This window comes from Heterocephalus glaber, unplaced genomic scaffold (assembly GCF_053883595.1).
Source record: "Heterocephalus glaber isolate CG9 unplaced genomic scaffold, H.glaber_assembly_v1.0 deba00001689, whole genome shotgun sequence".
NCBI classification, from domain to species: Eukaryota; Metazoa; Chordata; class Mammalia; order Rodentia; family Bathyergidae; genus Heterocephalus; species Heterocephalus glaber.
The window spans coordinates 5,681,888-5,696,083 of record NW_028258414.1 but is presented as its reverse complement, the minus strand read 5'-3'; the positions used below and the strand labels follow the sequence as shown (position 1 = coordinate 5,696,083).

Below are 14,196 nucleotides of genomic sequence, written 5' to 3'. Positions count from 1 at the left end.
TTCCCCAATACTAATGTGAAAGTGATATAAATAAGCATCCAGGTGCAAAGCTAGACAGCAATAACTCAACACTCATTTACTTCACTTGCATGTCATGGTCAATTTTTGATTTTGAGGTTTTCTCAAAAGTCACGGACGTAATTACCATAGACCAGTGTACCTCAACAGAGTTTTTTCCTCATTATTGTTCCACCAAGGCATCTGCATAGACTTTTCCCCAAATTAGCACCCTCATCTAATTGAACAATAAGGAATAAGACTGTATGCTTCCGAGAGCACAGGGTGGAACCTGGAGCTTCTTAGAAATACGTAATGTCAGCCATATTTCAGAATTACCAATCAGAAATCTGGGAGTGGAGCCCAGAAAATGGCACTTAGTAAACTCTCCAAAGGATTCTGAGATATCATAAGGTTTGAGAAGCCCCTGAGAAAAGGGATCCAATACAAAGCTTTACCACGTAGCAGCCACTGGCAGATGCATATAAAACACATGTCAATCTTTCCCCACACTGAAAAGCAGTGTGAATTTCTGGATTATTGCACAGAACAGGCTTACCTTGGAGTTTTCCATCACACTCTCGATGCAGTCAAAGTAAGAGAGGTCACTAACAGGCTCATTAGGATTATCCAACATCCCCTTGACGGTCTGCACAGGAAAACACAATTTAAAATGTGAACTACAGGAACGTAGCAAGAGAGACTCATCATAAAGTGCCAACCACCAGCTTCCCCTATCCATATAGGACTCTAGAAAGAACTGCTCATGTACTGAGCTTCTAGGAAGAACTTAGATCAGATTCCCTGCTACAAACACAGGACTGATTGGGGCAGGGGGTATCTCAAGTTAGCTTTGCCAAAGATGAGAACCTCTTGTTTCAGTTCTAGAGAACCACAGTATCTATAGAAGAATGAGTTTCATTTTAAAGAAATTCCAAAGTTAATGCAAGGCAATATATTCATGGTCAATTAACTCTGCTGGATAACTTGAAGTTTAGATTCCAAGGACTCATTCATTCATTTTTTCCTAAGAACCTCCAGTATTTCAATTCTGGGACCTTCTAATGAGATGGCATGAAAGATGGTAATTCCCCCCAAGGCCTCCCACTGGGATGGCTCATTTTGTTTTGATTTTCACAGGACAGGAGGAAGATGTCCATGCTTGTTTGAGTCCCCATCAAGGTAATGGATATAGTCAGCTTCTGTCTTCTAAGCACTGAAAATCATCACTAGCTTTCTTGTCGTGATGACCTAGGCTCGCCATTTGTGAGGTATCCTTTGAGGGGAGGAGAGCCTGGAGGTGTATCTGTTAAGTCTTCCTCAACCAGAGACTGTGCATGAGGACCCAGAACAGCCAGAAGAATGACAGCGCCGTCTGGGTTACAAAGGATGAGGACAATAATGACAACGGCTGAGCCCTTCAGTTAAAGATACCAGGGAAAAGAGGGCAGGGGAAAGAAGGAGTTCATTTCAATGAAGATCTCTTCTCACTCCTTGGCTAGGATGATCAAAATTGTTTTAGTACCAGAAATCTTGAAATATCCCTAATTTTGGCAACGAAGGACAACATTATAGCACAGAGAGCATCTACACCAACAGCATTCATTTAATCAACAGCAAAAGGGAACAGAGCAGAATATGGCAGTGACTTGGCCCATGTGAGACACATTCCCTTCAGTCCTGTGATAATAAATCCTTTCTCACTTCCAGCTGTGCACAATGGCCTGCCACCATTGTCAGCCGGCCTCAATCAAACACTTCAGAAGCTGCCCCGGGCATTCTCACAATGCCTGACCTATGCCAATAATCCAGAGAGCAAAAGGAACACTGGGTACAAGCAATTCATGGCTACTGAGATAAACACTGGGCAGTTTCAACAGGACCTCCACTGGTGAGGCTTGCTTTACGTGCAGGTGAGCACAATGATTTTATGCTTATACATACACACTCTACAGGCATTTGTGGAGTTCTCAATTATAAAGCCATGACCGAGTATACACTGAAAAGCACACACAATTATGGTTGAGGCCACTAGGACCCCACAGCCTCCTTGACTCTGGTGTTACTTCTGGTCTCCTCTGGTCCCTACATGTTGTAGAATGGAACAAATGAGGAAATTGTTTTTACTGAAAGGGACGCCTATTCAGAATCATCTGATTCTGTCCCAGAATCATCTCTCCAAAGAGGCAATGCCTGCTCATCTGTAGCCTACACCCAATACCACAGGCTTTTTCCTATTTGAAATAAAGCATCCTTTCACAAAATAAATGGTAGCCTGATAGCAAAAAGGAAGCAGTGATGATAATCCCCACCAGATCTAATTTCCTTTAGTCCTTTCTACCTGGATTGGAACTTTGACTCCAACATTCTCCCAGAGAAGACAGACACAAAGACAGAGGCTAGAAAACTAGGCATGTAGGGAAAGAAGAACCACACACGCATGCACACACTTTCCCATCCTCAGCAGCTTCTGCAGGGACCCACCTCGAGTTCCCGCAGGGCATTGTCACACTCCTTCTGCCCCGGGGCTTGCTGGGTACACAGGGTGATCAGCTGGTTGATGCTCTCTGTCACTGCTCTGCAACAGGTACAGCAAAAGGCGTTTGTTTATTTTACAGATTTCAGTAATTTCTCTACGGTGTTTAGCAGGTTCACCAAAGATACAATTAACTCACCATTTAGGTTGGAACGTCCATGAGACCACTCTCACAGGCCCTACACAACTCAAAATTTATACTCAGGAAAGATACAATGAGAATCTGCCTTGCTTCTGATCATTCACTTGATTTATCCTTAAGGGTACTGTTAGTCCAATCAGGACCAGCTTTTGATATATTCCTAAGAAAGCATTTACAATGACGTTACAAACAGCAAAGTGATCATATCAACACTGCCTGGAAGATTCTCTTAAAAGCCTACAGGGCTGATTAAGATTGCCTAAGCAAGGCTGTTTTGGAGAGCTTTTGCGTATTTTGTACTGGGAGGGGCAGTATTATGGACTGACTCAGGGAGCACTGAGCTACATCTTCAGTTGTTTTTTTATTTTTATTTTAAGATCAGAGTCTCAATAAGTTGCCTACACCATCTTTGAACTTACAATCCTCAGCCCTCCAAGTAGCTGGGATTACAGGTTTGCACCACAATGTCCCGCTTATTCTGTACATTTTTGAAACAGCAGACAGAAGGCAAAACATGCCTATGACTTTGAAATCTCTATATTCTAGTAAATTCTGTATGAATGACCAATTCCGAGCAGCTTTCCCAAATTAATTCTTAAAATAGCTATTTTTTCTTTGTTAACACTAACAGGGATAAATTAGAGCCTGCTGTATGATTTTACAAGTGTTTCTAGGACTTAAGAAGCAGCCCAGATTTTTTCCTACACCATAAGGATTTCGTACCTGGATAATATAGAACGTAACGTCCATTTAAAATTTTTTTGTAAGATACGTGATATGGGCTGAGTTGTCTTTTTTCACATGGAAGTCCAATTATTCCAGCACCACTTGCTGAAAAGACTATTCTTTCTGCCTTGAACTGCTTTTTCAACTTTATTATTGACAATGAATTGGCCACATTTGTGTGAGCCTACTTCTGGATTTTATTCTATTCCACTGACCTGTGTAACCCTTCACCAATATCACACTGTCTTGATTACTGTAGTGTGAGACTCAGTCTTAAAAAAAAGAAATTATAAGTGTTTGAGGACACAGACATGCTAATTACCCTAATTTGATCACTATACATTGCATTCATGTGTAAATTATCTACCGCACCCAACAAATATGTACAAATATTATATGTCAGTTAAAAAATGAACACCCTTGTGTTTTATAAATGAAAACCTGAGAGAGATAACTTCCTAAAGGGGGCTACAAATAAGGTGCAGAAACAAGACTTAACCCCATGTCTGCTCATCCGACTCCAAAGCCAGACCCACAACCCCTTGCAGGACCACAATTGGCCCACACTTATGGAAGGCTCTGAATTCTATTCACATCTCCAAACTACTACAGCTAAAGGCCAATTTAAAAAAAACAAAATAAAAATAGTGCATATACTGTGGTTAATCACTAACATTGTCTAATACAGCAGATTCCTCATTTTATTAAATTGACTTTGCAGCTTCCCACAGAATATTAAATTAGATGGAAAATGATGCTGCTGATGTACAAAGGCAATCAGCTTAATTATTTGATGAGATACTGCTTTCAATTTTAAATATAGCTAGGGGGATGGGAAGAAGAAAAACATTCTTGAATTCAAGAAAGAATCTCAAAATAGTTTTTGTAAGTTTGACTCTGGTGGTTTGTTTATCTGGGGGAAAGTGTTTCATTAGGATGTCACAGGAAGCCCTGTGTCCTTTCAGGAACAACTGAGAGAGCAAAACATTCCCTGCTCCAACAACCTCAGAGGCACAGTCTCTGACGTACACACTGGATGAGTCCTCATGCAGTCCAGCCCTGTGGCCGGTGTGGCAGCCCTCAAGCCTCACATCAGATTGGACAGATTGGTAAAGTCACCACAACAATAGGTGGTGAACGCCCTCCACTGCGACGACATGATCGTCTGGAATGGATTTCCACATATCATAGAAACTTCCCATTTTTCTCCACAAATGTGTTTCCTGTTTATTTTTTTAACCCTAGTTTCCATGTAAGGATCTTCCCATTTAAAAACTTAAGTGTTTATAATTGGTGGATCCAGAGAATACATAGTTGTGGGAAAGCTGCCAGCTTTCCTATTCTTTCAACTTTTTTGTAGATTTGATTATCTATAAAAATGTCAGCCAAGCATCTTGTGTCTAAATGAGTCACTTGGGTAACAGAGTCATGACAAAACAGCATCATTTAGATCCCTATAACTCATTTTAGAATCTAGATCACACAGCCAAATAATAAACTAAATGATCCAGAGTCAAATGATTATGGACACTTGACAATGAAATGTAATATTTTTATGTTTCAAACTACAGTAACCCAAACCAGTAAAGGACTGATTAAACAAATGTACGTTCCACAACAGTGTTTGGGAATTCATTAAAAGTCATAGTGTACAGCATATTAATAATGCCATAGAATATCCAAGCTATATAAATAAGTATCACACAATTTACAAAATAGTATAAACAGTATGAACCCACCATTATAAAAATAAGCATATGTGTATGTATATAAAAATGACAAAACAACACATATAAAATGTTAATAGCGGGCCCGGGATTTTAGCTTAGTGGTTTTGCCGCCTGCTGCACAAGCGCAAGGACCCGAGTTCGATCCCTGGTACCAAAAAAAAAAAAAAAAAAAAAATGTTAATAGTGATTGCATAACGTTATTTTGAAGGAAAAATTTAAATACATCTAAAAAAATTATAATTTGATTAATTTACTTTCTAACTTTAAAATGACCAAAATTAGCAGGTCCTGTGTTCTATGTAAAATCAAGTATGCCTGATCTAGTCACTTGCACTTTTTCCACATTTTTCTAAAAGCTCAAAGCTGTGTAAGTGTATCTTTAAAAATACAAAGGTTAAATGATCATAATTTCACATTTTTTCCCCAGCGCTGAGGATTGAACACAGGGCCTTCACACTGAGCTACCACCTTTAAACTTTTTATTTTGAGACAGGGTCTTACTAAATTGCTAAATTGCTCAGGCTGGGCTTGAACTTGCAATCTTCCTGCTTCAGCCTCCCAGAATATTTGGATTATAGGTACATACCATGACATTCAGCTAATAACATTTCCTTTTATCTTATTCTTTATCTAGGCATATTTTAAAAACTGGGATCTGCAACCTCAGAGGTTGAAAGGGGCTTCCTAAATTAAAAACCATTTACAGTCCAGAGACACTGAATTGTTTCAAGCACATTCTGACAGCTTTGGCTGGGTATTTTATTTTTCTTATTTTTTAATTTTTTTTCCCTTAAAGTCTTTTATTGGTACATTTTAGGCATACAATACAGTTACATTTATCATTGGGTGCTTGTACCTGTACATGACATATCTTGGTTCTTATTTTTTCCCCATTCCCTGTGCTCCCTTCCCTATTTACAAAGACTTTGTTTCCATTTTTTCCTTTTCTTCTAATTTTTCCTTTCCCTTCTTTCCTTTCCCTTTCCCCTCCCACTTCCCCTACCTCTTTGGACCTTTTCTTCCTATTTCAAATTATCAATTATTCATTTTTCTCCTTATTTACACTTTCAGTTTCTCACACCAGAGAAACTATTCGGTATTTACACATGTGTGTCCTATTTATTTCACTTCAGATTATGGCCTCAATATGCACCCATTTAGCTATAAATGTCTCTAGTTATTGTTCTTTATGACTGAATAGTACTCCATTTTATTTTTAAAAACCACATTTTCTTTATCCAGTTTCCAGTTGATGGGCACTTGGGGTGTTTCCAAACTTTAGCTATTACAAACTGTGCTGCAATAAACATGGGTGCACATATACTGCTGTGGTATAACTCTTAATTCTTTTGGGAAGATACCCAGCAAGGGAATAGCTGGGTCAAATAGGACCTATAGTTCTAGTTCTCTGAGGTATCTCCATATTGACTTCCACAGTGGTCGCACCAGTCTGCACTCCCACCAACAATGGAGAAGGGTTCCTTTCTCCCCACACCCCCGCCAGCATTTGTTATTGGTTGATTTCTTGATAGCAGCCATTCTTTGTAGGGTGAGGTGGAATCTCAATGTTTTCATCTGCATCTCTCAAATGACCAGTGATGTTGAGCATTTTTTCATATGTTTATCTGCTGCTTTTACTTCTTTGTCTGAGAAATGTCTGTTCATTTTAGATGCCCATTTTTGAATTGGGTCTTTATAGTTGAAGGGTCGGATTTTTTAAAGTTCTTTATATATTCTAGATAGTAGACCTTTGTCTGAGGAACAGCTGGTAAAAATTTTTTCCCACTGGCTGGGTATTTTAAATACATAGGTAGCTGGGATGAGGGAAGAAAATCAATGTTTTTCATTATCTATGAAACAAAAGAAATCACCTGATAAGGAGCCCGGGGGGGGGGGGAGAAAATATAAGACAGCTTCCTTCCTGGAAGGAAAAGGTCTTCAGAAAAGAGCTGATCAAATCCACCGAATATTCCCTTGGTCTGGTTATGCCCAAGGAATGGAGATTAAATAATACAACTTCAGTGGTTCTGCCACCTGCCCCCCAAGTGCAAGGACCCGAGTTTGATCCCTGGTACCAAAAAAAAAAAATTACACCTTCAATCTCCTCAGCACAGCAAGCTATTTGCAATTTAGTTGGACAGGTAAGACAATGAAAGACATGGCACAAAGAAGCAGAGCCGAAGAGAGCAGGGCAAGAAACCAGATAGGACAGGATGGATCACCGAACAAGAGGCCAGATAAACACAGGCACTCACAGAGCACACAGGAGAAAATTAACCTCAGCACAAGGGAAGAGCTCAATGGGGACAGGCACGATTAGAAGTCAGGGCTGAGTGAGACCCTGATTTAGATAAAGGGAAGAGAATAGTCTAGATGAGAGCACAGTCCCCACTGGTATTCTTCTATTTTATATAGTAGAGGGCCTCTTCTGCTTCATGCTGCTTGCCGATCATCCTTTTTCTAGCCTCTTAAGACAGGAGGAAACCTGCTTAGCAGGAACCTCAAACAAATAACAAAAAAAGGAAGCCTAGCAGGTGGGAGTCTCACACAAGTTCCTAGGGAGACCTCTGAGGACAGCAGAGCAGCTGAAAGTGGGGACGGGTGTGATATGGCAGCCCTGGAGGTCCTCTGGGCCAGGTGTCCATGGTGTAAGCGCCACTGGCAGGTGACGGAGCCCATAGGGAGGGCACAATTTCCACTGTGAAGCTGTGGGCTAGTTTGGGGTTTCCTTCGCTACACGCAGCGGGCATCAGGCCAGCACCTGGTTGGGGTAAAGGCTGACAAATGGTTGACAAAGGGTCTCCATTCTCACCCAACTTCTTAGAGTCCAACCAGTTAAACAGGAAGAAGATCATCAAGCTAGATTCAAGACAGTAAACCATGTCCTCTCCCCAGGCATCACAAACTAGGATACAGGGGTCTCTAAAGGTCCCTAGGCTTGGATGCTGAATTGAGCTCCAACTACCCAGCAGCAAACCTCTTTTCCCACAGCAGGAAGGCCCACAGAGACCTTAAAGAGCAAAGGGTGCAAAACTACTGACATAGCAGCCGGAGAGGGCTGAGCTGAGGACAGGCTAATGATAAACACCCGTGCAGTGGACCCAAGAAAGAACAAGAGCATGAATGAATGGACCCTGCCCCAGTAGAGCTTTGTGTCCCAACAGGAGCTTGCCTGACCTACCCAACCAGCCTGAAATTTCCTCTGGGAAACCTCCTCAGGGAGCAGAAGTTGGCAAAATGTGCCAAGAAACCAGGGAGAACGTGCCAGCATCTTCTTGCAACAGGTCTATATCAGACAGTCATTTTCACGAAAGGAATTCTAAAGGCTTGCTTGCTAAAAGCCTCAGGCTGGGAGCTCTCTGTCACCTGCTGAAAGCCAAACAGAGGCACGGAAAGCTTTTCCATCTGGGCTCCAGGTCCTGTCCCCAGTGCTACCACCAGGGGGCCTGCAGAGACCCGGAGCTACATTCCAGCACCATGGCTTCCCTCGGGGCTGTGCTATCTGGCTTTAAAAAGGCCAATTTATATTCTCCCCCTCTTCCTGCAGTTTAAGAGAGTGAGCAACATGTTCCAAGTTGGAAAATATAATTTGGAAATGATGCAAAAAATTGAAGAAAATGAAAAACATCTGAGTTCAGATACCTTGAAATGATGGTTGCCTTATCCAAAGGCTCCTTATAGGAAAAAAGGAGCAATCAAGAGAAGAGCTTTATATCAGAAACAGCTGCTCAACAGCAGAACCTCCTCATCAGGTCCTCATGCCCACTCCCACCACCAAGGGAGGACACTTGTTCACGGGAACAATCACGAAGCAAGCCTGAGGAGAAGTGGGGAGATGGGAAGATCATTTTCCAGCCTCAGGTGGCTCTAGCTATTGTCTGTAGCTCAAATACATCATCTGCAAGTAAATGAAGAAACTTGAGGGTTTGCAAGGGAACCACTTCGATGCCTGACCCTCCACAACAAAAGGAAATAAAAACCAAAATCCCTGTAACCCAAGAGCGGACAACAGAGAGGATCTAACCATTAGCACCTAATAGCTTAAGGATGATACAGTTCACAGCCTCACTAAAGTTTACACAGGATGAGCAATGGGGGCAATGTGACTGAGTTAGTCGAGTATTAAAACCTGGATTACAATTTAGGTCTCTTGACTCAGACAACTTACAGACATGATAAGAATAAAGCAAATAAATAAAACCAAGTTAAAAATAAAAAGCAAGCAGAATTGAAGCTAACTTTTGCATTTTGAAAAGGGTTCCAACGACTCTATGTCACCTAATAGTTTCTCATTTAATGCTTCATCCCATCAGCTTTCCTAAAAGTAACACTATGTTAAACAATGCTAAAAAAAAATCTGTACCCCACAAAAACCTCATGAAACCCTCCCTTCATCCTGGCTGTCACTGCAGGTGCACCACAAACCAGTACTCAATCACTTGTTATTGAACTACAGTGCCACAGTGGTGGACCGGGAGAAGAAATGATACTACTTTCCCAGGTGAAAGCAACAGGAAAGGACAAAATGAAATCATTCCAAATTAAGATTCATGTTTTCATTTAGTTCAAAAACAAGTTTCTCCCACTACCACCATGTTCATCCTAAACTGGAGCCCTTCTACATGTGACAGATGGAACATGCAAAATTCATTCGAACACTGATTGGTGCCAGTCGCAAAGTAGCTGCTTAATAAATGCCCACTGAATGGCTTTTGAACATTGTTCTCTTCTCTGTTTTGCCATATTTTTTGATTTCCTTTTCAACAACCACATGTTACTTTTCAGAAGCTGAAAGATATAACATTACTTTAAAAAAATCTATTTAAGCTTTCTTATTTGCAGTTCACACAGAGGCCTAAGCTTAACCACGTCCCTGCTGAAAAGGCTGTATGAGCAGAGAGAAGACGGAAGTCGTGGAAGGAAGACAATTTAAAAAAGATCCGAGGCTCTATCACTTGACTACCTACAACAACATAAGAACGGCACCAATTCTTTGCTCAGCAAAGGTGGAGGGATGTTGGGCACCTCCTTCAAACTGTAATGGCACTGTTTAAACACACTGTCTCATTCTTACCTTGCAGCTGCAGCCAGAAGATTTTTTGCATTAGGAGCTCCTGGATCTACAGAGAGAGACTTGGCAGCTAACAACAGCTTGCTGGATGCCATAGAGATATTCTTGAGGTTGCCTATCACTTGGATCTGGTCTTCTTTTGTCTGGAAGGTCAAAAGGGAGCCAGTGTCATTAGCAACGGTCCATTTCTCCTAGGAAGCATTCACAGAGCTAGGAGCAGCACCCTGAAGGCCAGGCAAGTTATCTGTTCAGATCACATTAAGCTCCATCCGTCTGCAGATGCCTAATTCACTGAGACACTGACTAGTGTCCGTTCTTCCCCAAACAGATGCTCACAGCGAGAAGCATGGAGCAGGGAAAGGAATCCAAGCCCAAGTGGGTGATCCAGAAGCTGTGCTATCACAAGCAGAGGCATTAAGACAGGAGGAGGAGGAGGAAAACGAGGAGGATGGGGACAGGGACAGGGACGGGAATGAGCCACTTGGAGCAATGCACAGACCAGACAACAGTTCCAGCATCTTGCTCAACAATGCTGGAGTTGTCAAGTAGCTTGTACATCTCGGCCTGGCACAAACGACTGGCACTGTCTCGATATGCAGAGCAGAGAGCATTCCAGAGGTTCCTGCCTCGGGAAGGGACACATTGCTCACCTGGTTTGCCATCTGAGGAACAACCATTTGTGGATAATAGAGGAAGAAACCCCCTGGATATCTCTTTTAGAGGGTTCACAGGAGGTCAGAAAACAACAGCCTGGCAAGCTGACACCAGACTAGTCCTGTTCTCCTGCTCTAAACAAGGGGCTTATCTGTCTTACCTGTTCATCTGCAGGAGCTAGCATTTCATCATCTGACATTTCCTCATTCAGCACTAGGGACAGTCCATTCAAATGAGCCCTCCAAATCTCAAGTACATATACAGTACATATATTTACTGAATTATCCCACATTCGAAGAGCCTTCCTCATCTTTGCTAAAGATTCTGCCTCCTCCTCCCCTCCTTCCAAATGGCATAAGCAAAGGATGGATTCTGCTGGAGGATCGTGGGAAAAGTTATCACTCATCACCAAGAACGCTTCAAGTAGGAGCTGATAGCATCTCTGGGAATGCCAAATCTTGTGAGGTCTTGGAACTTCTTAAGCAGCAAAAAGAATGTACTGTGGCCTGTTTGCAGGTTCTGGATCCCTCGTCACCCCATCGGCTTCCAGGGTAGATAGTCCACCCGAGGGGGAGAGGCTCAGGTCAGTTGCAGAGGCCACCTCCACACCCACCTGCGCTTGGCCAGCCATCTCAATGCCAGCATCAAGGAATTCATCGAAATCATCGCTGAATTTTCCTGAGGCTGCCGCCAGCTCTCCGCTCTGGCCCCGGGTGGCGTGGACGACTTCCCCAGCAGACTGGTTCAGATCGGCTGCTGCTTGGTTCAGCTCACTCTGGGCTTCCTGGAAAGGCTTCATACTCGGAGGTAACTATGGGGATAGAAGGCACACCCATGAGAAGTTACACATTGCAATGAGAGGGATAAAGGACAGATTGTGGAGTGAAGAAAGACTTGTCAGGGATGTGTTTCTGAGTCATCAAGACTGAGGCTCTGTGTGGTGTGAACCCAGGAGGAATTTGACATTCAGCACATCTGCATTCACTCATACATTCACTCATTCACCTTCATGGACCATCTACTCAGAATTAGACCCTGCAGGTCTGAATATGGTAGGAACAGCTATCCTTGGGCACACACTAACCTGAGTGGCAGGGACAGGACTCATTCCCAAGCATCCTGACTCCAGGATCCATGCCCTGGATCCACCCCCCCATTTTCCTCTCTTTTGAGATGGGAGCTCAAAAGTTTTAGCTTTTTAGAACTAAAAGCCTGCTGCTATCTAGCTTCAAGTCATGTTCTTCCAAACTAATAGCCACCAATATTGTTTTATTAGTGGTCTTTAGTAACATTTTTTTTTTTTTACAGAATATGAGTGTCATTTGCAGAATTTTTACCATTAATAAAAAGTCCAAGAGAGCTAAGTTACACTCCATTATCCACCTCCGTACAAAGCTTGCACACCAGCCCAGGAAAGACACAAAGATGAACAGCACTAACTCTTCCTCACAAGTTATGGCCCCAGGACGGAACTGCTGTGACTACCTGCTCTACCAGTCGTAGACACATGTGCTCCTCCATCCCCTGGGTGGCACCACCTAGCATGTGGGTGGCCAGGGAATTACACATCTTCTCCTGTCTCACTGGAATGACCGAAAAGCAAATAGGAACATGGGCTCAAAGAAGTAGTAAACCTTAAAAGCTCCACCTGGACAATTTGCTGATCAGAAAACAAAACAAGAGAAAGGGAAATAAATAAATGGGCAGGAAAGATAGGATTCTTAAGGGAACTGTTAGCTGCTCAGAGATGCCATGGAAGGAAGAAGACGCACTCGCACCTCTGACTCCCCCAGGTGCCTTTCCCCAGCCAAGAACCTCTCACCGAATCCACCAGCAGCTTCTTGCTAGATTCCCCGATGCTCTTCAAGGCCACATCCACATCCTTTTGCCCAGGGAGGCAATTCACACAGTTATTCAAGGAGTGTGAGACGGCCTTGGCCACCTGAGGACATGAAGGGGGAGAAGCAGCACAAGAAAGTGGCTTTCAGTACAAATACTCTTGCCCATTTGCTGGGAATGAGCAGTGAAAATATGCAGAGCAGACATAAACATGGAAATTACCTACCAGCATCTGCCCTGCACTATGTACTGAGCTAAATCACCTCGCCCAGGTCTCCTGTCCAAACGCAAACTTCCACCCCCCTTGCTGGGGTTAACATCCTGTGATACAACACATCCCACCTGGTCCCCAAAGCCAAGCTGAGTCACAGCTCTGTGACTCAGACAGAGTTCTCTAATGTGAGGTCAGGCTCCAAAACACAGATATCTTATATCAAGAAAAGTGGAAATATCTCCTGTTTTGAGAATCCTGCTGAGGTCACCCAGGTAGAAGTAGGCCTTGAGTTCTTCAGATTACTCTCAGCTGGGCTTGTGGCTAGTTTCGGCTCAGTGACCCTCTGCTACCATCACCTGGAAACTTCATTCTGCCCAAGTGCAAACAGATGCTCTGAGCACTTCCGGACCAACCTGGAGCTGCCTTTTAAGAATGCCCAAGTGGTTCTGTCTGCACTCTTGGGTATCCTCAGTCAAAAGGGAAGTTAGGTCTGGTCTTTGGAAGCAGGCTGTGTCCTCCCTGTTAAGCTAAAGCATCTCTTTCCCAGCTCCATGTCTAGGACTGTCCCTGGATGGCTCCTAGTCAACTGGTTTCATCAGGTAGTTGAAGAATCACCCAAGGAGAAACAGAAAGTCAGAGGTAAAAACTTTTGAGTGACTGGAACTTGCATAGCTTCCTCACCTCCCCTGCTAAGAAGAGGAACTCATGAAGCACACATAGGCCCCAAAGGAACATGTCATCACCAGGCTCCTAAACCTCCAAGGACAGGGTTCAAAGTTCCCCATACTCTGTTGACTATGAAATAAAACTAATAACAGTGAGTATTGGGGCCGAGGATTCAGCTCAGTGGTTCTGCCACCTGCCTTGCAAGTGCAAGGACCTGAGTTCGATCCCCGGGACCAAAAAAACAAAACAAAAAAGTGAGTATCATGTGTGACCAGCATTCTTAGGACTCTCTGGAAGGCTCTGAAAACACCTGCTGAGTCCAAGAATTCACACCAGGAACAGATGCCCAAGAGACAGGCTGCCAACCCAGGCACATCGATGATGACCACGATTCCCAACCCCTGCCTCACCTGAGCTAGTCTCTGTTGACTCTCTGCATCCCCAGGTGCAATCAGGGCCTGCTTGGCTTCTTGGATGAGCATGGCAGAGCCCTCCATCACATCTCGAGCAGAATCTAACATGGCATGGGCAGCTGTGGGGTCACTCGTGGATGCGGCCACTCCCCGGGCAGCCTGGGCCAGCGTCTTCAGAGCTTGAGCTGTCTCCCTAGCAGCAACTCCT

The 14,196-nt window shown here is 43.3% G+C and overlaps 1 protein-coding gene across 14 annotated transcripts in view; it reads right to left on the bottom strand.

Moving 5' to 3' along the window:
• Positions 1-14,196, bottom strand: part of Tln2 (talin 2) — a 404,430-nt gene that overhangs the window by 83,823 nt on the left and 306,411 nt on the right. For all 14 annotated transcript variants that reach the window (XM_013076183.3, XM_021237120.2, XM_087199034.1 and 11 more), the window contains 6 exons: positions 13,986-14,194; positions 12,679-12,798; positions 11,470-11,667; positions 10,206-10,345; positions 2,482-2,575; positions 557-646 (listed from right to left, as the gene is read on the bottom strand). In XM_013076183.3, coding sequence (XP_012931637.2) covers positions 557-646; positions 2,482-2,575; positions 10,206-10,345; positions 11,470-11,667; positions 12,679-12,798; positions 13,986-14,194 — 851 coding nt within the window. The remainder of the gene's footprint in view (positions 1-556; positions 647-2,481; positions 2,576-10,205; positions 10,346-11,469; positions 11,668-12,678; positions 12,799-13,985; positions 14,195-14,196) is intronic.